The sequence below is a fragment of the Chrysochloris asiatica genome, unplaced genomic scaffold, assembly GCF_000296735.1.
Source record: "Chrysochloris asiatica unplaced genomic scaffold, ChrAsi1.0 scaffold00167, whole genome shotgun sequence".
In the NCBI taxonomy this organism is placed as follows: domain Eukaryota; kingdom Metazoa; phylum Chordata; class Mammalia; order Afrosoricida; family Chrysochloridae; genus Chrysochloris; species Chrysochloris asiatica.
Genome location: NW_006408685.1, coordinates 4,085,008 through 4,108,681, shown reverse-complemented (window position 1 = coordinate 4,108,681; position 23,674 = coordinate 4,085,008). Strand labels below are relative to the sequence as shown.

The following is a 23,674-nucleotide window of genomic DNA, read 5'->3' as shown; positions in this document are numbered from 1 at the left end:
ACATTGTTTTGTTCTGCTGTGCATGGGGTCGCTATGAGTCGGTTCTGACTCGATGGCACCTGACAACAACAACAACAACAATGTCATTAAACTGATAACTAAACCTAGAAGCTTGATTAGATTCAGGTTTCAATTTATTTTTGGCAAGAATACTTCCCAGGTAGTGCTATACTACTTCCTGTTACCACATATCAGGAGACATAGAATTCTGATTTCCTACTATTAAGCAGATATTGCCATATTTTATGCATTTTATCAATTGTAGTTATCACTTCTCATCTATAAACAATGCAGAGTTCTTTTGAATTAGTTTTATGTTGTTTTAAAATGGCACCCATGGTTTTACACAGCAAAACATATTCCAATTCAACAATTTCTACATGTAGAATTCGATGACACTGATTACATTCTTCAAGTTGTGGAACCATTCTCATTATTATAACTTGCTTTCAAAACGTATTTTGGAGATATAATGCACATAAATTTTTATGCAAAAATATAAATCATGGCCTATGTGGATTGGCTTCAAGTTAGTTACTTCTTCATAGCAAGCTGAGGTTCATTAGCCCCCAAAAGACACTCAAATTTGTACACATTCAATTGTTTAAAAATTAGCCCAAGAGGTAGACTTTGAGTTAGAGCCTGCCTACTTTACATACCTTGTAAGGCAGCACCCATCATCTTCTAGGCCTGTATAGGACAAAATCTGTTATGCATCTGTCATTTGGTACTCTCTGAGTCAGAGTCTTCACCTTGTTGCAGGAGGACATCATGTAAAGTGCATGTAAGTCACCCTTTCTTCTCTTCCCCAATTATTCATGTCCTTTTTCTGGTGGCTGCCTTCCTCACTTATCTCTTGAAAACCTTCTACTGTGGGTGGTCTACCCCTTGCATGTGGCTGTCAATGTCTCTCAGGCTCAATAAACAGCTTGATGTGTAACATTATCTCATAGTCTTACCTTTTTTCTTGACCAGCCCCCAAATCTCTAGAACTCACTACATAAATCCACTGCATTCTTTTCAGTAGATGCTGTTGTTGTTAAGTGCCATAAAGTTAGTTCCGACTCATAGTGACCCTAGATAGGGTTTCTGAGGAGCAGCCAGTGGGTTTGTACTGCCAACCTTGTGGTTTGAAGTCCACTGTTGATCCTACAGTGCCACACCAGGCATTCATACATAATGCTTTGTCTAATAGAATGCATATATTAAAAATTCAAGTTCCTCTTCTTTAAATAAACATTTAGGCTCTTTCCAATATTAAAAACAAAACCAAATATAACAATGATTAGTGAACAATGTTGTATTTTTGTATATAGGCACAAAACTTTCTGTAAGACAGATTTTTAGAAGTAAAACTGCTTGGTTAAAGGGTATCTGCATTGTAAATTTTGATAGCTACTATCAAATTTTCTTTCAAAAGAGGTGTAACCAATTCGTAGTCTCACCCACAGTGTACGACAGTACCTTTTCCCTACACCTACACCACTCTGAATATCATCAATACATTGGATTCTGTGAACTTGATAGTCAAACTCAGTCTGCATCTCTTTGATTGTCGTGACATTGGACATTTTTAGAAGATTTTAAATGTTCAACATCTCCAGAACTTTTAGGACAGTACTGACACATTACAATGTGATTTCAATGGAACTCTGGGAAAAATTATTATGTTGTTGTTAAGAGCCATTACGTTGGTTCCCACTCATAGTGACCCTGTGTAGCAAGCAAAGGCTGGTGGGTTTGAACCTTGTGGTTAGCAGTCCAGTGCTTATTCTATAGTGCCACAGGACTCCAAAATTATTACGCTCTTTTAAAAAATGAGAAAAACAGCATATTGACAATATTAAAGGAGTTGTTAAGTGCTGTCGAGTCAGTTCTGACTCAAAGAGCAGCTGGTGAATCTGAACCACCGATCTTGTTGTTCGAATCTGACCAGTGCCTTAGTCCACAGTGCCATACCAGGACTCCATTAAAGGAGTAATGACATATAATATACATTAGAAAAGATTATAGAAAATTAAGAGCTAGCTTTAAACAATCCTTTTAAGAGCTACAAACAAATCATCTACTGAATTGGTAATCTGTTCTTATTGTCCACACATGAATATCTCTATATTAAAAAAAAAAAAAGAAAATTCACTAATGTGCCTAAATCAGTTACAGGGTCCATCTCTAAAGGACTATTTCTCTAGGGGTCAACTATCTCATCTATACAAGGATGATTTATACATGTAAGTCCTATTAATATTAATAGGACTTATCTTCATAAATCCCCCTGCAGTGATAAGCAAAAAGACTCTACAGTCTACTAGGATCCAAGTTCTAATGATTACCTGTCAAAAGGCCCTAAAAGTCATCACCACCAGAAAGAGCAGAGGTAGCAGTTTATATGGGAAGGTATCTCATTGCAGGCCCATCTAATCTGTGCATTAATGGAAAGAAAAATGGCCTTCAAAATGTGACTTGGGGTGCGTAGTGTTCAGCTACTTAACTGGTGTGTGTGTGTTTTAAAGATATAATTAAAGAGGAGAATTCAAACATCAAAGGACTTGTTAAAAAAAAAAAAGTGTGAATATTATATGAGCTCCAAGGTGCTTGAAGGATAATAAGGCTACTTATTTAAAAATTCAATTAACCTTATCTTTCTTAAACTTGATTTATTATTAATCTCACAGATAAATTGACATTTTTCAAACAGTCCTGCTATTTACTGGATTCATCCTGTTTGAGGAGCTTTAGAAAGTGCTTGAAACAGAGAGCAAATCTCATTCTGCTTTTATTATTTGCTTAAAGAATAAATTCATAGATTAATGAGTGATTTCTTTATGAAAAGAACAAGAACACTTTCTTTGTGTTTTGTAAGCAAGCTGTTGGGGTCTCAATCACCACAGACAAAAAAACATTTCAGGTTCTCATTCACCAAGTAATATGAAAAACATTTCACATTCTTATCCAGAGATGTGAAGAGTTTGTAGGCAGTCAATGTACTGCAAAGTCATAGTCCCTGTCTTACAACTTCCATAGCATTGATTTCAAACAGATTAAGTAAATCTGCTGCACAAGACGTTTTTAAAGTGTTGAAGAGCAAAGATGTCAACTTGAGGACTAAGGTGCGCCTGACACAAGTCATGGTATTTTCAATAATCTCATATGCATGTGAAAGCAGGACAGTGGATAAGGAAGACCATGAAAGAATTGATGCTTTTGAGTTATGGTGTTGGAGGAGAATACTGAAAGTGCCATGGGCTGCCAAAAGAACAAACAGATCTGTGTTGGAAGAAGTGCATCCAGAGTGCTCATTGGAGGACAAGATGGCCAAATTTTGTCTCTCATACTTTGGACATATTGTCAGTAGGGACCAGTAGCTGGAGAAGGATATCATGTTTGTTAAGGTAGAGGGTCAGAAAAAAAAGAGGAAGACCCCCAGCAAGATAAGATTGGCAAAATGGCAGCATCAATAGGGTCAAGCGTGGCAACAACTGTGAGGTTAGCCCAGGACCGGGCAGTGTTTTGTTCTGTTGTGCATAGTGTTGCTATGATTTGGTACCTACTTGATGGCACCTAAAAACAACAACAAGCCCCCATCTACCTTTGCTTGAAATTGACATCTATGATTGAATCTAGAAGAGTTCCTACAAACTTGACAGAATTGAAAGATTTCTAGAAACAAAACCAATAAGTAGCTGAACAATTAGCTATGCGCTTAAATAATAGACTAAAAAATCCCAGTTACAAGACCACCTTTAATTTCTTTGCATATAAATCAAATTTGAATATTAAACAAAATAGGATGCTACAGTGAAAGGCATTGAGAATGGACTTTCTTTATCTCTTTCAAACACTCACTGTTAAAGTGTGTAAATTATGAATAATCATATATTCATGCTTTTTGAAATACTTTTAAGAAAATTTAGAATAAAGAGATAAATTACTACCAACTGTAGTAAATTACTTATTTGTAAGAAAATTATATGATTCTTGTTTTAAAGGATCACCACTATTAGTTAAATTTCAAGTATTTTTTTTTTTTTTAAGTTTTTTGGATTTTACACAAAACTGTCAACTTGGAAATGATGTCAAAATAATATAAACTAATTATTAACATGACCATTACTTTAGATAATGGGGCGCTAATCTCATAAATGATATCTGTGTTGGAAGGTAACTACTAACATGGCCATTGTATATATTGGACAACTAAAGTATTACATAAGATGGGAAAAGCAAACAGTTTTCCTACAGAAAAATATATAAATTGATCCTTTTAATATATTATACATCTGATTTTCAGGGCAGGCACATCAACTAGAAAAATACAACAGTAATGTGGGATTAGTAAATCGCTTTCTTAATGATCACTAAGCTGAATAGTACTATCATTTTTGGTTAATGTGAAACATGTATAACTAAATGTTTTAAGTATATGAAATCAAGGCTGTTTGATAATAGCAGTTTTCAAACTTTTTAAAAAGCTACCAAAATGTTTATATCATACACAAGATGTTACTTTTACTAATATGACTTCAGACTTACAGTTTTACAATAAAATCAAGCTGTTTTGTTTACTGAAAACAACTATTTATTTGCAGTAATTACGATAGATTTAAAAAATATATATCTAAAGCTCTTATTTAGAATAATTTCTATTACATTCTGAGGCAACAGGAAGGATCTTAACTTTCCTAACACAGGGTTTTTTAACAGTTGTGTAAGATGATCTTCATCACTTATAATATTCAAGAACTTTAAACATTTCAACAGTGTTTTATAAATAATATGGATAGATTCTGATGCTAGATGAAGGCTAAGAAAGAGTATAATATGGGCATATGCCCATAAAGTACAAGGGGAGTTCAAAATGTTCATGGAAAAATGGAATTATAAGATAATGAAATTTTTCTACAAACAATTTGAAGCCCCTTGTATCTCCTTCAATGGTCTACTTACAGATAGCAGCAGTAAGATTAACAGAATTTTCTTGGTTATTCTGGCCCTACCCATAGACTGTTTACATATAATATGCATGCTGTATTCAAGAGAGCTTAATTTTAAGATTGTAACAAAACTCTACTCTAAGATTGTAACAAAAAACCAATTATCTTAATAGATACAACTTATTGCACGTGTATTCAGACTCAATACTTTCATATAGTGGATCCCTTTATATTATTAGGAATGAGGTGGAGGACCAATACCTTGGTGCTCTTCTAGGCATGTGGTAGTGGGTTTTAGGAAAGAGGATGTGACTTAATGAAGATCTGAATCCATCAAACAAAGAAAATTATAATGATATTCAACTGTCCCTTATTTATATAACATTATAAAAGGTGAAGAGAAGAGGGGACTAAAAGGATGGGGGAAGAGGCTATATGTTGGGAGGTGGGGTAAGAGCAACCTGAAGGGCTGGGAAATTTTACAGTTCTCCTGGATTTAGCAGTACTACAAGGGTTGGAAAGGTGAGGAAATGGTTCTTCCCATTTCTCATGAACTTCCTTTAAAATCTCCCCTGAACCCTGGAGAGGTCAGGTACCAGCTGCCACTTTAGTGTGTTGAGTAAGAACTATGGGTTTTCCACTTTAACCATGGCTTTTTGATGGGCAGTAATAGGCCAAATTGCATTAAAAACAAAACAAAATAAAACTCTGAGTTCTTTTTACTAAAAATTTCAAGTCCAAACTGCTCACACAGATTTTGGCATTTAGAAAATTTGTAATATAGCACTGCCATTCTAACTAGATTTGCTGCCTGTGCACAGCCCTAACATCTTTATGTTAATTACATGTTATTGTTGTTAAGTGCTCTAGAGTCTGTTCTGGCTCATAGCGACCCTGTTTAGGGTTTCTGGGCATCCTGGTGTTGCTGCTGAGTTGGAATCGACTCGATGACGCTTAACAACAACAATAGAGTTTCTGAGGCTGTAAATCTTTGTGGGAGCAGAAAATCTCATCTTTCTCCTGTAGAGAAGCTGATGGATTTGAACTACAGACCTTATGGTTCACAGTATAGTATGTACCCTCGAACCATTGCACTCTTGTATTCCTATTGTTGTTGTTGTTGTGTGCTGTCGAGTTGGTTCTGACTCACAGCAACACTGTAATAGGGCTTCCAAAAGCAGCTGTAAGTTTGAACTGCCAACCTTTCGGTTAGCAGTCGAGTGCTTATCCTACAATGCCACACCAATTACAGGTTTGTACATCTGTATTAGGGTTTAAGAACTGTCAAACTCTGTTCAGAGTCTGGTAGTTTCAAGTTTAGTAACCAGTAAAGGAAGATGAAGAATTTTAAATGTTTTTTCTTAAAGAGATTTCAAAACCACAATTCCATGTGTTACTATGTTCACTGGTCTACTGTTGTTAAGTGCCGTGAAGTTGGTTCTGACTCATAGTGATGCTGAATAGAGTTTCTGAGGATAAGCTGGTGAGTTTGAACCACTAACTTTGTGGTTCAAACTGACCTTGAGGTCTACTGCTTATCCTACAGTGCCACACCAGAATTCCTTTGTTTTCAATCTTGTTGTTGTTAAGTGTCGTCAAGTCGGTTCCGACCTAGAGCGACCCTGTGTAGGGTTTCCGAGGAGCAGCTGGTGGGTTTGAATCTCTGACCTTCTGGTTCAAACAGACCTTGCAGTCTAGCACATTATTCTGAACACTACACCAGGACTCCCAGAACTCCTTTACTGCCTGTAAAAGTATAAAATACTAACTTAAGAAACATATTTTCATTTGAAAAGCTTAATGATCATTTTTGTTACGGAATTTACACGATGGCCTGTTTCATTAAAGAGTTACGAGAAAATATTTGCTACATGAGATATTTGATATTCATCCCTAAGTCAATGGAAGAATTCCAAACAATTTTTTCTTACGGAAAAAAACATTCTAAGTATGGCACTACATTTAATTTTTTAATCATTCTGAACATTAGGTAAAGTATTACTATTTCACTTTTACATATGGAGAAACTGAGGCTCAAGAGTTAAAACGATTTGGTTAATATCAGTAGCACAGCCAGGACTAAACTAGGTCCACAGACTATTAGGCTGATAGTGCTCCAGCTACTTGACTAAACAGAATGTCAAAATATCAGTGTTGTTGTTAAGTGCCGTTGAGTCAATTCTGACCCATAGAGACCCTGTAGAGGGTTTCTGAGGAGCACCTGGTGAGTTTGAACCGCTGACCTTGCAGTTCAAATGGCTTTGCAGTCTGGCACCTTAACCCACAGCGCCACACCAGGACTCCAAAATATCAATAAGCCTATCCAAATCTTTCCTTACATTCTTTCATTACTTCATTATTGAACTGTCTTAGTGAATAAATGATTTCAAATACAAATATCACTGTTGTTGTTAAGTGTGGTGCAGTTGGTTCCAATTCATAGAGGCCCTATGAGGATTCCAAGGAGCGGCTGGCGGGTTTGAAATGCCAACCTTGTGGTTAGCAGCCAAGTACTTATCCAACAGCACCATGCCAGGACTCCAAATATAACTACTAATATTAAAATAAAACCCCCAAAATACTGCTGGGGAGTGGAATGAAGGTTTATGTGTAAAAACCTTAATATATATATTTCCAATGGTTTTCAAGACAGACAATGAATCTCTGGTTTCAAATACATGCTCCTTCCTAAACCATATTTTAGTTTTTATCAACTGCATTTATGCATGCTGCTATCATTTATGTCATATCATGATGGCCATACCTGTTATGGATTGAATTATGTCTCCCCAAAATGTATTGTAAGTCTTAACCTCTAAAGCTCTGTTATAAACCACTATGATAATGTGTTTTGTTTGCTATGCTAATGACAATACAGTGTAGGGTGTGCCTTTAGTCAATCTGTTTTGAAATATAAAAGAAACAAAAGCAAGTAAGAAAGCAGAAATAAGGAAAGATGTATACCATACCACATGAAGATCATCTAAGAGTGAAAGCATATAAATTGAAGAGAAAAGGAACATTCTTCAGAGCCCACAGAAAGAAAAAGCCTATCCCTAAAGCTGATGCCCAGATTTTGGGCTGGTAGTCTAAATTTCTGTTTGATAAAGTCACTCACTTGTGGTATTTGTTATATCAGCACTAAATAACTAAGGCAATACTCAAAACAGAAAACAATTCTAAAAATTAATGAAAGTATGTGAACCAATTCTCAAGATGTGACTTTAAAAAATTATCTAAAGTAGTAAACAAAACTTGTCCTAAAACAGAATTATTAGGATCACTTCCAAACATCATAGCTATCCTCCTAGTAGTCAACACATGTATAATTTTCACATGTTAATCCCAAAGGTTTTTAAACTTAAAGCAGTCAAGTCAATGCGCTTTACATGTGTTTTTTGTTCCTGGAATGACATCTTTAAGAAAAGTCCCCCTCTGGATTCCTATGACGTGTCTCTCTTCATAATTCTGCATATCAACTGGCTTCTGCTTTTCTAAAAATTTTCTTATCAGTTCCTTCCATCAAGAAGACTCTGTGGTCAAAAGAAATTTCTAAAGTGGGATATATCATTATTCAGAGGGCTCCACTGGGCTTCTTAGGTATGGGCTTTCTTTGTGAGTCTCTGAGTTTGTGTGTAGCATAGAATCAGATTCCAAAGCCTCTGGTTGTAAACTATCTCCATCGAGGACAATGTCTTCAGGATTTGGTGGTGGTGGACAGAAGTCTTCACTGGGGCAGATTTGCTGGAAAAGTGCTTCAGCCTTGCCAGGGAAAAAAAGACACACAGATTTTTGGGACATTAACATATATGTGCATTTCTGGCATTGTTAAGAAAAAAAAATCACTACCCTTAATTATTTTTTAAACCAATGTACATAAAATTTATATTTTTAGAAGAATGTAAATATAATTCTTTTAAAGATCTGCTTTAGAGTTCCATAACTTCTGTCCCTACTTTCCCTCCTGGTGTGGTGCTGCAGACAATGGATCACAAGGTCAATATGAACTGCAAGGTCAGTGGTTCAAACACACCAGCTGCTCCTTGGAAATTCTATATGGGGTTGATATGGGTCGGAACCGACTCTATGGCACTTAACAACAATGCTATACAGGCATGTTGGATCCACTATTCAAGAATGTTAGTAATTGGTCAGATTCCTTATCAAGTGATCAGACTGTTAAGAATTTGAGGTCATTCATTCTATATATCAAAAGAAATACAATTTCATTTAATATTCTTTATATAATTTCCCATAAAACTTATTTGTGATGGTCATACCTTTCAAATTTAGCATTTAGCAATTTCAACAAGTCACTGATCAAATCAAGAAACGTCTATTTTTCTTGTATTATTTTCTTTCTCCATCCAAGCTTTAAGGAGTATGTTTTTGTTGTTGTTAAGTGTCGTCGAGTCAGTTCTAATCATAGCAACCCTGTAAAGGATTTCCAAGGAGTGGCAGGTGGATTTGAACTGCCAATCTTACAGTTAGCAGTCCAGCGCTTATCCTACACTGCCACACCAGGACTCTTTTAAGGAGTACGTTGTTGTTGTTAAGTCCCATCAAGTCGGTTCTCACCCATAGCGACCCTGTATAGGGTTTCTGAGGAGCAGCTGGTGAGTTTGAAGTGATGATCTTATGGATCAAACCGACTTTGCTGTCCAGTGTATTAACCCACACCACCACACCAGGACTCCTTAAGGAGTATAGCACAGTGTTTAAGATAGAATAAATTGCTATGTTTGTACTTTTATTTTATAGAGATTTTACTTTATTGTACTGGTAACAAGCAAGGCCTTTAAAGTGGTAAACAGCAAAGATGTCATTTGACAACTAAGATGCATCTAACCTCATATGCATGGGAAAACTGGACAGTGAATAAGGAAAAGCAAAGAAGAATGGATGCCTTTGAATTATGGTCTTGGCAAAGAATATTGAATATATCATGGAAGACGTACAGCCAGAATGGTCCTGAGAAGTGAGGATGGTGAGACTTTGTCTCACGTATTTTGGAGAAGGACATCATGTTTGGAAAAGTAGAGGGTCAGAGAAAAAGAGGAAGACCTTCAGCAAGATCAACTGACATAGGCTCAAACATAGGAAGGACTCAAACATAGGAAGGACTATGAAGATGGCTTAGGATCAGGCAGTGTTTTATCCTGATGTACATAGGGTTGCTATGAATCAGAACTGACTTTAGGGAACCTCACAACAACAATTGGTAACAAGGAGTTATTAAAGGGTTTTAAGATAAATACTTATTTTAAATCATATAATGATTTTCTGTAACATCATACTCTTTTTTCCAATGTACACACAAGGCCATTCATTGGGCCAAGAATTGTCAAACTATGGCCCACATGCCAAATATGGTTTGCTGCTTGTTGTAAATAAAGTTGTATTGAAACACAGTTCCATTTGTTTATGTATTATCTTTGGCTGCTTTTATACTACAAAGGCAGAATTTAGTAATTATCACAGAGACAGTTGGGCTGCAAAACCTAAAATATTTATCACCTGGTCCTCTCCAGTTAGCAGGCTCCTGCACTATGTGATTTAAACTGATGCTCTTTGGGAGTGGTTGGGTTGATGGGTAAGAAAATGAAAATTCTGAGCTTTGATATAGATTTAAAAGAAGGAACAAGGAAAGAAAATAGTTACTTTCTCTATTGGGTATACTTCAAGAATATATTTTTAACCATGTCATTTACTATGGATATTCTGAAAGTAAATATTAGAGATGTCTGCTTGACTCTTTCCACTTCTAGAATTCACCTCAACTCTTAGTTGTAGACACTTAGCCCCTACTGCAATCACCATATCTGGTCAATTTTAACTTATATTTATTGACTCCATCTGTTCCCTCCCTACTGATATAGTCCAGGCATGCATCGTCTTTCCCCTAGACAACTTTTAAAGTATCAGAACTATATGAGAGACTGCTCTAGGATTCCCCACTGTAATCAATTGCTATGCTAGCCTCAAAAGGATCTGTGGAAAAAGAAATTTTGTTATGCCAATTTCTGGCTTAAAACTTTTCAATACTCCATTTTGTCAACAGGATAACATTCAAGATCTCTAACCCCAAACCAAGCCAAACCCATTGCTGTTGAGTTGATTCTGAATCATAACTATCCTGAAGGATAAAGTTGTTGTTGCTAAATGTCACTGAATCAGTTCCGACTCATAGCGACTCAACCTAGGGTTTCTGAGGAGTGGCTGGTGGGTTTAAATCATTGACCTTGAGGTTTAAACCAACCTTGCGGTCCAGTGCATTATCCTGCAGCACCACACCAGAATAGAGTAGAACTGCCCAAAGAGTTTCCAAGGCTGTAAATCTTTATGTAGACAAACTGCCATATGTTTCTCCCGTGGGTTGATTGGTGAGTTCAGACCACTGACCTCTGGGTGAGCAACCCAGTGGTGCACCATTGCAACTTTAGGGCTCCCTCTAAGATCCCTACTATGGTATATGAAATCTGTCATGCCTACTTTATCCCATCTCCACCTCTGAAACATTTTGCTTTTTTAATACCTGTTTATGTGTACTTTTTAAAATATGGGCTGATGCAGATGATATTCTTTACATCTGAATTGTTACTCTACTGTCTTCCATTTGAATGGAGAATTGCTCCTCATCTTTTATATTCTTCTTTGCAAGGCTTCTCTGATTCCCAAATGGAGTTCAATACTCCTGTGTCACCTCTAGACTGTAGATATTATTCTATTATTGTATATGGCACAGCAGTGACATTTGTTGACATGCTTTAATAGACAATGATTTCTCCAGAGTTGACAAGGACTATGCTTTAGTTATCCTTACTGCCTGGCATGAAGTAAACCTTGATGCTTTTTTTTCCTAAATGTAAGATTTTTACAACTGTACTAAGATGACCAGTTTGTGTTGTTGCTGTTCTTAAGTACCGTCTGAGCACTTAATTTGCCGTGTAAACTTTTACGGAAAATACAGTAAAATATTCTTTATGTGTACTGAGATATGATATAAATGTTGGGTATATATATAACTAGTATTATCATAACTACTACTTTTCCTTTTACACCAGTTCCTCTGTGTCTCACATCTTGTCTCCCTCTTGTCATCTTCCCCTAGGAAATGTTTTCCCTGAAGCCAAGGACTTGTGGCTAGATCCCGCTTTCTTTCTGTTTCACCTTGTTATGAACAAACTGCCTGCTAAAACAAACACCAGGAATGGGTGGAAGAAGACCACAGAATTACCACTGATAAGGTACCTATTGAAAGTGGAAATTCACATGGTTCAAAATTTTCAATTTTAAGAGAACATCTTGGCCTCAACAAGCTTTAGGCTCCATGGATGTCTATAATGTGGTCTTTTAAGCAAGACTGAAGCTACTTAAGACAATTTTATGCAATGACTTGTAACCAGGGATGAATCTTGGATTTACCAATACTAGCTAGAGAGAAAGGTCCAATCAAAACAGTGACTTCTGAAGGGATCTGCTTCGCCAGTTAAATTCAAGGCAGAGGTCAGCTCAGAAGGTTATGGTGAATTTTTTGCCATTCCATAGTGGTCATTTTGATGGATTTTCTTGAAGGACACAGAACTTTATCAGAGGATTACCGTGAATATGATTTAAGAAAATTTAAAATGGCATGGCTGAGAATGAGGCCAGGAAAGTTGTGCCAAGGGATTTTCTCCCATCACAACAATGTATCTGCTCATTCTTCAAAGGTAGCAAGAGCTGTCCTTTGGGAATTGTGCTGGGAAACTGTACCCCATCAAGCCTACAGCCCTAATCTTTCTCCTTCACACTTCTTTTTGTTCTCAAACCTCAGAGAACATTGAAAAGAAACATGATTTAAGTCCCTTGAGGATGACAATATTGCCACTTTGACATATTGTAAACCAAAGAGCACATAATTCTTTGCGAAAGGGCTAAAGAGATAAAAACACCACCCTCAGAAGTTTATAGACCTAGATGGAAGATATGTTGAGAAATAATAGCTTCACATTTTGATATTTTTGCTTAATAAAGGTTTGTATGATTTTATTGCACTACTTTTTGACTTGCCCTAGTATTCTATATGCGTGACTAGTTACTTTCTTCTTGAAATTATTCAGGTTTCCAGGGTTAAAAAGTGGGCATTTCAAAATAAGACTCCAGTAAGCCAACAGTTAAAATTGGAAGCAATGCTTCTTTAGAATACTGGTATCACAGAGTTATTTTTATGAATATGTATTTCTAACTTTCCATTCTCATTCTCACAATGGAACTCACATGAATTGTTGTTGTTGTTAAGTGTCACTGAGTTGGTTCTGACTCATAATGACCCTGTATAGGGCTTCTAAGGAGTGGCTGGTAGATCTGAAGCACCAACCTTGTGGTTCAAACTGATCTAGTGGTCGAGTGCTCATGAATACTCTCTTGTAATTCTTCATTATATTCAAGAAAGTAAAAATATCTCATGAGTTGGGCTGCTAATCTCAAGGTCAGCAGTTTGAAACTATCAGCTGTTCTGTGGGACAAAGATGAGGCTTTCTTCTCCCGTAAAGATTTATAGCCTCGGAAACTCTATAAAGGGTCGCTATGAGTTGGAACCGACTCCAAGGCACACCACCACCACCACATTCCAATTATATTTCAAGTAGCTTGGTAGTTCATAAAAAAAGTTTAAGGACAATTTGAAAATATGGTATTAAATAAGAGAGAATGCCTTTCCAGTCTCTTTTCCCACATCTCACAGGAAAAACAATTCACTGTCTCTACCACATCTATGTGAGAGTGCAGTGGCTCTATACTTGCCAGTCACTCCGCAGGAGACAGATGAGGCTTTCTGCTCCATCAAAGACTTAAAGCCTCAGAAACCCTACACAGGGTTGCCATGAATCTGAACTGACTCCACAGCACTTAACAACGACAAAGACGCCTATTTATTACAAATGTAAGAAACCCAATTGCCTTACCTGTTTGACTGCATTATCATTTCCTAGATGACAATCTGGGCCAGAGCAGACATAAACATTGGAAGATAAACCATTATAAGAGTTCCTGCTGATGTTTGAAGAATCTCTCATATTGAAGTAAAGAGCCCACAGAAGTCTTGGCTTATCAACTTCTTCATTTTCTAAATGTAAAACATAATTTGATTCACATCTTAAAGCACAATATGCTTGCCCACTGCTATAGTATGTAACAAAGACATGACTACATATTAGGGTAAATAAGCTTATTTAAATAAAGACTTTTCAACCTCATACAAATTGGATTTCAAAATTTTTATTAGTAAGATTTAATTCTAAATGTGTTCCCATGGATTTCTTTTCTTTCTTCTCTTTACTATCAAAGAGCTTATAATCACATTTATCCCTATATTACTCCTATGAAGTAAAAGAATAATATAAATTGATTTCTGTATGTTTCAAAAGGACAAACTATCTTGATAAATATATACAATAAGTCAATAATAGATGAAGGAATATGGAATGCCTAGAATAGATAAATCTATAGAAAGAGAAAACGAGCCCTGGTAGCATAATGGGTTATGCTTTGGGCTCCTAACCGCAAGGCCAGCAGTTAGAGTCCACCAGGCGCTCCTTGGGAGAAAGAAGAGGCTTTCTGCTCCTATACAGATTTATAGCCTTGGAAACCTTCCTTATACAGGATCACTATGAGTCAGAATCAACTCCAAGGCATACCACCATCATAGAGATTGGAAGAAGGACTGGTGGGAGTGCTTGGGGGGACAGGGAGGCAAGTTCTAATGAGTATAGGGTGTATTTTTGGAGTGATTAAACTGTAAAGCTGATTGTAGTAATGGATGAACAGCTACACTGGATTGTACACTTAAAAGAGGGGAGCTAGCTGTATGGCATGTGACTTATATTTAAATAAAGTTGTAAGTCAAAGAATAGCAAATAGAGGATTAGAACTTTGGTAATATAATTCACATTATAATGCTTTGGTCTACTGAATTATGAAATTAATGACAATCAACAAATAAACAGCAAAAATGAGATCACATGACTATTCGTCATTTCGAGACCAGACACATGGAGCTTGTTGTTGTTTCTGTTGTTAAGTGCCATTGAGTCAGTTCTGACTTATAGCTACCCTGTATAGGGTTTCCAATGAGCAGCTGGTGAGTTTGAACTGCCAACATTACAATTCAAACCAACCTTGTAGTCCAGCACATTAACCCACAGCACCACACCAGGACTCCTGGAGCATTACAGAGAAATGGGTCAAAGTTTGGAAGACCTTTAATACTGTCCAGTCCACTTGTAAGCACATACTAAACCAAAACCAAACCCACTGCTGACTAGTTGACTCCAACTTATAGGAACCCTACAGGACAGAGTAGAACTGTCCCATAGGATTTCCAAGGATGCAAATCTTTATGGAAGCAGACTACCATACCTTTCTTCTGCACAGCAGCTGGTGGGTTTGAACTACTGTCCTTTGGGTTAGCCGCTGAGCACATAAACATGGGCCACCATATACTAGGAGAGCTGATCTTGTATTTCATGAAAGTTCCAGCTCAGAGGAGGATTTTCAGTCAGTAAAAGTTTGAGAAAACGAATAATAAATTACAGAAGCAAGAGATTTCATATAGGCTAAGGCTTTGAAAAGAAATCATGAGAGGAAGGTGAAAAGTAGACACAGACTGAAGATAAATGTTCCAGATACCAGGGAGTTAATAGGCTTGCACCTTAATACTGCCAAAAAGACATATAATTGCTTTATCTTTCCTTATGGTCAGCTGGAAGACAGAGTGATACCTGGAAAGAAACATGCAGTTGTGTAGTTTTCAATAAAAAAAAAAAAAAGATTGAAGTTGCTGAGTTTTAGCTCAGCACATCACAAGTTGCCAGAGGTAGAACTGGTTTTCTGCAATAGTTCATATCACTCAGTTAGACAGTGTGAAGGAATAATCTAAAATCTAAAATAATATCTTGAATAAAATTAAATAAGAAAAAAAAATTAAGCTGGGGCAAATAAGACAGGCAGAAGAAAATCAATAAAAGCATACCAAATAAAAGCAAGAAATATTATAGCTGCATGCTATGTTCAGGGGAGACAGGAAATTATTTCAAGTAACACTGGCAAGTAATATGAGACCAAGAGAGTAGGAGACTGTCACAGCCCTAGCTATGGCATTAAAAAAAAAAAAAAAAAAATTTAGGATCAGATATTTACCTTTCAGGCCACTAATTAGATAGCACTTTTAAAAGCCACGGACTCCATGCTACACTTATGATGGGACTTCCTGTTTCTAAGCAATATTACTTTTTGAAATAGGAAGTGAATGAGATGGCATGAGATAACTCATTGTGACATGCACAGTGGAGGGAAACAGAAAGAAGATGGTGTGATAATAATGATACATTTTAGACATTCCAAGATATAACATTTCTAAAATTCTTATTTCAGTATGTATTGAAAATCTCCATTTCCTGGGTAAAATAACTATCCACTTAGGATAATACTACCAGTGAGATTTGAACATATTTCTCACTTAATAAATTTCTCAGTGTTTTGAACAGTATTCTGGAGTCTAGAAGAATTAATGCACATATAAATAGTGAGTAAGTACCTCACTTTGTCACTAGCTGAACTGGGTCCATTAAGCCTGAAACATCTGATATTTCTTTGGATTCTGAAGCAGGGAAGGGCTTAGAGATCTTTGATGTTCTTAAAGGAGCCTGGAAGGTAGGGTTCTTGGAGGTATTAGTACAACTGCTTCATAATTCAGAGTATTATCTCAAGAGCTCTGGCTAACATCTTGAACGTGAAAAAGTAAGAAAGAGAGGAAATACTTTTAGAACTCTGTAGGAATTTCTTATATGCAAGGGAAAAGAAGTACTATACTTGAGATGAGAATTTTATCTTTCTTAACAAATAAACTTCAAGGAGTCTAAGCTGACTTTCATAAAGGCTTATGAAGCACAGCACTAGAAATTGCAGAAAGCAAAGAAAAAGAAAAAAAGTCCAAATAATGTTATTCCTTGGTACATGTTTGAAAACAAAATAGCTATGATGCTTGACAGCATAGAGTTTCATATCATTGTCAAACAATTAAAACATGGTAACAAAGTCATCACTCTGTGAAAATACAAGATTTTGCTTCAGAGAAGAATGTGCTTTAACGTATTAAAAGTTTATATTGCTTATAAAGTTCCTTCTTCCTCATTTAAGCAAGAAAATGAATTGAGTTATTTTCTCCAGGTGACTTTGCCTCTCTGACCTGCCATGGCCCAGTGCTCTCTTTACCTGGTGATTCATTTTCAATAACTCCAACAACAGTATTTGTTCTGACATTTTAATTAAAATATGACCACTACCTCAACCTGATGATAAAAGGCCTATGTGTCAGTGCAAACTAGCTTTTCAGTGCCTCGGTGCACCTCAAGACCTCTCCGAGCACACAGTTCTTACTGAAAAATTTCACTCAAGTTCTAAACAATATATCACTTCAAATGGGATCACTTTAACCATTAAGATTGATGTTTGAAAATCTAAAATGGCTAGAGGATGCTAAGTAATGCACATATAATTTCTTTCTCCTTGATATCGTTTTTGAAAAAAGAAAATTAAGTACATTTGTAAAATAAAAAGGATAGAAAATACAAATTTAGTACAGCATTTAGGACCACCATACAATGAAATTACAGGAGGAAAGAATTTCAGGAATAAAGAAGAAATTCAAGAGTTTTTATAAGACAGGCACAGATGTAATTAATGCCAATGGAGAAAACTATGACTCCGTATTAGGCTGAAGAATATTACCATGTACCATAATTTTGAGAACTAAATTTGGAACATTTAGATGAGAATTTTAAATGGAGAAAATACAAATAAGAAACAAATTTAATTGCAAACTAAGGTGAAGTATATATTCAGATTGGCAGATTTTATTCAGACAGCTCACAAAAAAACATAAAAATAGATGTCAGAAGAGACTCTGAAACTTGCTTTCCAGCAGAGAAATGATAAAGCAAATAAAAGAAATGAGGAGTTAAAAGATCTCAAAGGGCAGTTAGAGAAGACAAAGCATTAAGTATTACAACGAAATGTGCAAAGACCTGGAGTTAGAAAACCAAAAGGGAAAAACATTTCTCAAGTTGAAAGAACTGAAGAAAATTCAAGCCTCAAATTGAAATACTGAAAGATTCTATGGAAAAAATATAGAATGATGCAGAAAGCATCAAAAGATGGAAGGAATACACAGAGAGTCACTGTATCAGAAAGAAATGATTGATGTTCAACCATTTCAAGAGGTAGAATATGATCAAGAGCCAATGGTACTGAAGGAAAAAGTGTAAGCTGCAGTGAAGTAACTGGCAAAGAACAAAGCTTCAGGAATTGATGGACTATAAACTGAAATGTTTCAACAAACTGATGCAGCACTGAAAGCGCTCACTTGTCTACACCAAGAAATTTAAAAGACAGATACCTGGCCAGCTGGTTGGAAGAGACCCACATTTGTGCCCATTACAGACAGGTGACACAACAGAATGTGGAATCATTGGGCAATTTGATTAATATCAAATACAAGTAAATTTTTGCTAAAGGCTATTCAACAATGGCTGCAACAGTACATCAACAGGGAACTGCCAGTTGTTCAGGTCGCTTTAGACTAGGACATGGAACGAGGGACATCGTTTGCTGCCATCAGATGAATCTTGGCTGAAACAGCAGACTACAGCAGAGAATATAAAAAATATGTCTACCTGTGTTTTACTGACTATGCAAAGGTTTTTGACTGTGTAGATCATGAAAAGCTATGGAATACTGTAGAGACTGGGGTCTTCTGGAACACTTCATTGTACACATGAGGAACCTGTATATAGACCAAGAGACAGTCATTTGTACAGAACAAGGGGGAACTGAATGGCTTAAAATCAGGAAAAGTGTGTGTCAGAGTTGCATTCTTTCACCATACTTAATCAACTTGTACGATGAGCAAATAATGCAAGAACCTGGATTATATGAAGAAGAATGTGGCATCAGGATTGGAGGATGACTCATTAACAGCCTGCAATATGAAGATGGTAAAACCTTTTTTCCTGAAAGCGAAAAAGACTTAAAATAATTACTGATGAAGATCAAGATGACAGACTTTGGTATGGGTTGCACCTCAATGCAAAGAAGAAGAAGAAAAAAATCCTTACCACTAGAGCAATAAATAACATCATGATAAATGGAGAAATGATGGCTGTTATCAAAGGCTTTGTTTTGCTTGAATCAACTATCAATACTAATGGATGCAGCAGTCATGAAATCAAACTATGCATTATTGCGTTAGGCAAATCTGCTGCACAAGAAGTCTTTAAAGTGTTCAAAAGCAAAGAGGTCAGTTTGAGGTCTAAGGTGCACTGATTCCAAACAAACCATGGTAATTTCAATAATCTTATATGCATGTGGAAGTTGGACAGTGAATAAGGAAGAACATAGAGGAATTGATGCATTTCAATTACAGTATTATAGAAGAATACTGAATGCATCATGGATTGCTGGAGGAACAAACAAATCTATGTTGGTAGAGGTAGAGCTAGAATGCTTCTTAGAAGCCAAAATGGCCAAACTTCATCTCTCATACTTTGGACATGTTATCAGGAGGGACCAGTTCCCGGAGAAGGGCATCCTGCTTGGTAAAGTGGCGTGTCAGTGAAAAAGAGGAAGACCCCCAAAGAGATGGATTGGCACAGGACCGGGTAGTGTATTGTTCTGTTGTGTATCAGGGCGCTATGAGTTGGAATCGACTTGATGACACCTAACAATAATAGTACCTGCTATACATTAAAAGGCAACTATATTAAGAAGGATTCCTGAATTTCGTTAACATTTTAATCTCACAGTTAAATCAGTATTTTTTAAACAAAGATGAACTTTTTTTGATAAATTGGTATATGACGAGTGTACAACAGTTGAAAAACATAGAAAAGTATAAAGAAAAGCTAAAGATCACCCATAATCCTGCCAGACTTAATTGAGAGATTTTCTGTATTTTATTTCTGTGTGTGTAAATATATATGCATATAAGTGTATAATTTTGCACTGTAATTGAATATGTATACATTTTTGTGTATTTGGAGTCCTGGTGGTATAAGATAAGCATGAGATCAGTGATTCAATCCCATGAGCTGCTGCTACTTGGAAACGCTACACAGGTTCTCTATGAGTTGGAGTTGACTTAACAGTACCTGACAACATTTATATATTTATATGAATACATATTTATATATGTACATATACACACACATATATGTAGTTTTCCTTTAATAGTATGTTATTGCTGTTAAGTAATGTCAAGTCAATGCCAAGCCATTATTAACTAGTGTATAGGGTTTCCGAGGAGCTGCTGGTTGAGTTTGAACCTTCGACCTTGAAGTTCAGTGCATTATTCCACAGCACCACACCAGCACAGAGTGACTATTTTCCTATGTTTAAGGAGGAAACTATGCTCAATAGTCCTGGTAAAATATGTGATCAATGTCATTGGTTATAACACATTTTAGTACATGTTGCAGAAACCTTCATTAAATATGAAAGAGGAGTATAAAGGTTATATTACCTTTCCCATCATGAATCATCATGGTTTTCCTTACCTATCTCCTTTTTGGTATATGGAGCAAACAATTTCTGCACAACTGGTTCTAAATCTTCTCTTGCTGTTTTAGAAGATGTACAAGTCATATGAACCAAATCTGTTAAAAAAAAATAAATAATATTTTTAGTTTCTATTTATCACTTATTTATTTATCTACATTCAGGTCACTGAGCTGGTGGCTATGGGTAACAGAGAGCTTAGTAAGTTAATGGTTCCTATCTTCAAGGAGTATATGATCTCGTGATAAAGAGACATGTAAAGAATAAAACATTAGGCTAACTAAAACCCCAGAAAAAGTAGCATTTGGTGTTAAATTTTTAAAAAAACTTACATAGTATAGAGAGTTTAATCTATTCATAAAGAGGGTAGACAAGAGATTGCTAAACAAAAGAAAATAGTTGTTTAACAACACTGAAAATGGAGCATTTATTTACCTAAGAGAGCACACACCTCATATACTTCAGACAGAGGAATGCATTTATATATACATTATTGACAAGTTAACAAACAGTCTAGTCTTCATAGGATTCTCTAAAAATTTTGGGGGGAACACTACTGGCTTAGTTTGATACAAGAGCTCCCAAAGTGGCACAGATTTTAATAGTCTATATATTTTTCAGGAACGCTAAATCTTTCTCCTTTTTTTTTTTTTTTTTTCAATCAATTCAATTTAATGAGCCTTTAATCTCATTTGTACTTACAAATTCATGGGATCTGGATCTTGGAAACTGTTTGGGTTAAAGAATATCATGTGTAAAAAGTATCCTTCATAGACATGAGATAACTGTAGTCAAAAGATAGGGTTCCTAAATAGGAGGAATGCTTATGGTTCTGGAAAGGATTTTAATGGGATACAATAATCTCAAATTAGAGAATACCAAGTGCTGAGAAATTCCTTCTCTCTGCTACACCAGTAAAATGTATTTAAAAAAATGGAGGGGGGGGGATTTTTCCAATTATATCTGAAAGCAGTGTATACTAAAGTGAGAATAAGATTCTTGTTACCAAATAATCATTCCACATGCCATTTCCTTAAACATACTTTGAGGGACTATTTCAGCAGAAATCAGAGAATATACTTCCCTCCCAACTCTCCCCCACCAGCCCACCAAAGAGAGCGATGTTCTACATAGGCCCTTTATCTTAGTTATGGCCTAGTAAAATATCTACCTTATTTAAGAATTGTTTTTCATGAATTTAACTATGATTCTCATTGGTTCTGGGACACTGTAGGATATATTTCAAAAGATATAAAAAACTACACGACAAAATGATTCCTATTTAACTTAAAATTTTCAAATGTCATATAACTGTGGTGAGGAAGTATCCTAAGCTTCCTAGAGAATGGCCAATTTTTTTATATTTGTATGCAATTACAAAGCTCAGAAATCTTGATATATTTAATAGCTAAAATACTGATGATAAAGAGGATTTATAAAAGAAATAGAATGGAGCAATTTCATCCTAATTTTTCTTAACAACTTAACAATTCAGTTCAGAGAATGCAAGCAAAAATTTCTATAGTAAAGTAAAATTAAATCCTGTACTTACTAAGTTTTGTAACTCATCATAGAAGACAAATTGCCCTGAATTCTATTAAGCACTTGACTAAACCTGAAAGGTTGGCAGTTCAAAGCCACCCAGAAATACGACGACCTGTGATCACTTTCTGAAAGGTCTTATCCTTGAAAGTCCTATGAACCAATTCTACTCTGCACACATGGGGTCACCATGAATCGAGAATTGCTCAACAGCTACAAAATTGGCGGATTAAATTTCTCTTGGGGCTAAACTGTTACTTAGTTTAAAGTTATATTCAGGGGATAGTTTAGATTTAAGGGTTTAAGAACAACTTGGGGCCACAGTCTTAGGCACTCCTTCAGACAAAATAAGTTCACTAAGTCTTTATTCTTCAAGAATCTGATATTCTGTTTCACATTCTTCTCCTTTTTCTTTTGTTGTTGTAAATATACTTATTCCTCAAATCGCCAATTTAACATTTCAGACATGTACAGCTTATTGACAACAATAAGCTATATTTTACCTATAATAAATGAGATTTTTCCATCACTGTAAATAGAAACTCAATACTCTATAACCAATTTTCCCCACTTCGACTCTATTGCCTCGGGTAACAGGTAGTAAACTTTGGCCTCTACACAGTTGCCTGTTTTGTCTTTTAAGACAAGTGAGTTCAAACAATATTCACCCTTTTATGATTGACTTATTTGGAGTCCTGGTGTGGCACTATGGGTTAATGCGCCAGATGCAAAGCACTTTGAACAGCAAGGTCGGCGGTTTACGCTCACCAGCTGTTCCTTGGAAACCCTATACAGGGTCACTATGGGTCAGAATCGACTCGATGGCACTTAACAACAACAACAACAACAAAATGCTTGACTTATTTAACTCAATGTTAAAAAATTCAATACATGTTGTGGTATGTATCAAGATTTCATTCATCTTTCTCAATAAGTGGTATTATATGTATGTGTACAACATGTTGTTTATCCAGTCACTGACAAACATTTAAGCTGTTTCCACAATTTGGCTATTGTGAATAATGCTGAAATGAACAGTGATGTCCATAAGCATCAGTGTTGCTTATGGGCATCAGTGTTGCCTACATAAGCAGGCAGAACAGCTTCAAATGCATCTAAAGAATCTTTTTTTTAAAGTTCTTTTTTAAGGTTTTTATTGTGGATTGAGTGAAAGTTTACAGGGCATATCATCAGTTTTATATTCAACAAATCATATACCTCGTTTCATTACAATGGTTATAATCCCCTCCATGTACCATCAGTTAACAATATTTTTCTCTATCCACTTTAGCCTTTTTAAAAACACACAAACAAACAAACAAAAAAAACACTCAGGCATATATAATAATTTACATCTCCAAAGGTCACATTCTGCAAGTCTGCTCCTGGTCACCAGCTCTTAGTCCTTCTCTTCTTAGTCCATGAATCAATCTAGAGTCCTCAGTCACTCCCCCTCTCCATGCCCTCATCTCTGGCGCTGCTTCTCTGGATAAGGTCCCACATTCTGCTTGTGTGTTCCTCTCTTGATGGTCCTAGGGTCCTCTGTTTCTGGACTGTAAGATTAACCACTCCCCTTTTTTTGTTACAAAACTTCTACCTTTACAATT

At 36.0% G+C, this 23,674-nt stretch overlaps 1 protein-coding gene across 1 annotated transcript in view; it reads right to left on the bottom strand.

Annotated features, from left to right (window-relative positions):
* Nucleotides 1–8,504: 8,504 nt before the first annotated feature.
* The window catches only part of CHM (choroideremia (Rab escort protein 1)), a 304,050-nt gene continuing 288,880 nt past the window's right edge, over nucleotides 8,505–23,674 (bottom strand). Inside the window, exons 13-15 of the mRNA XM_006871309.1 lie at nucleotides 20,525–20,623; nucleotides 13,880–14,040; nucleotides 8,505–8,696 (exon numbers count right to left, since the gene is read on the bottom strand). Coding sequence (XP_006871371.1) covers nucleotides 8,505–8,696; nucleotides 13,880–14,040; nucleotides 20,525–20,623 — 452 coding nt within the window. The remainder of the gene's footprint in view (nucleotides 8,697–13,879; nucleotides 14,041–20,524; nucleotides 20,624–23,674) is intronic.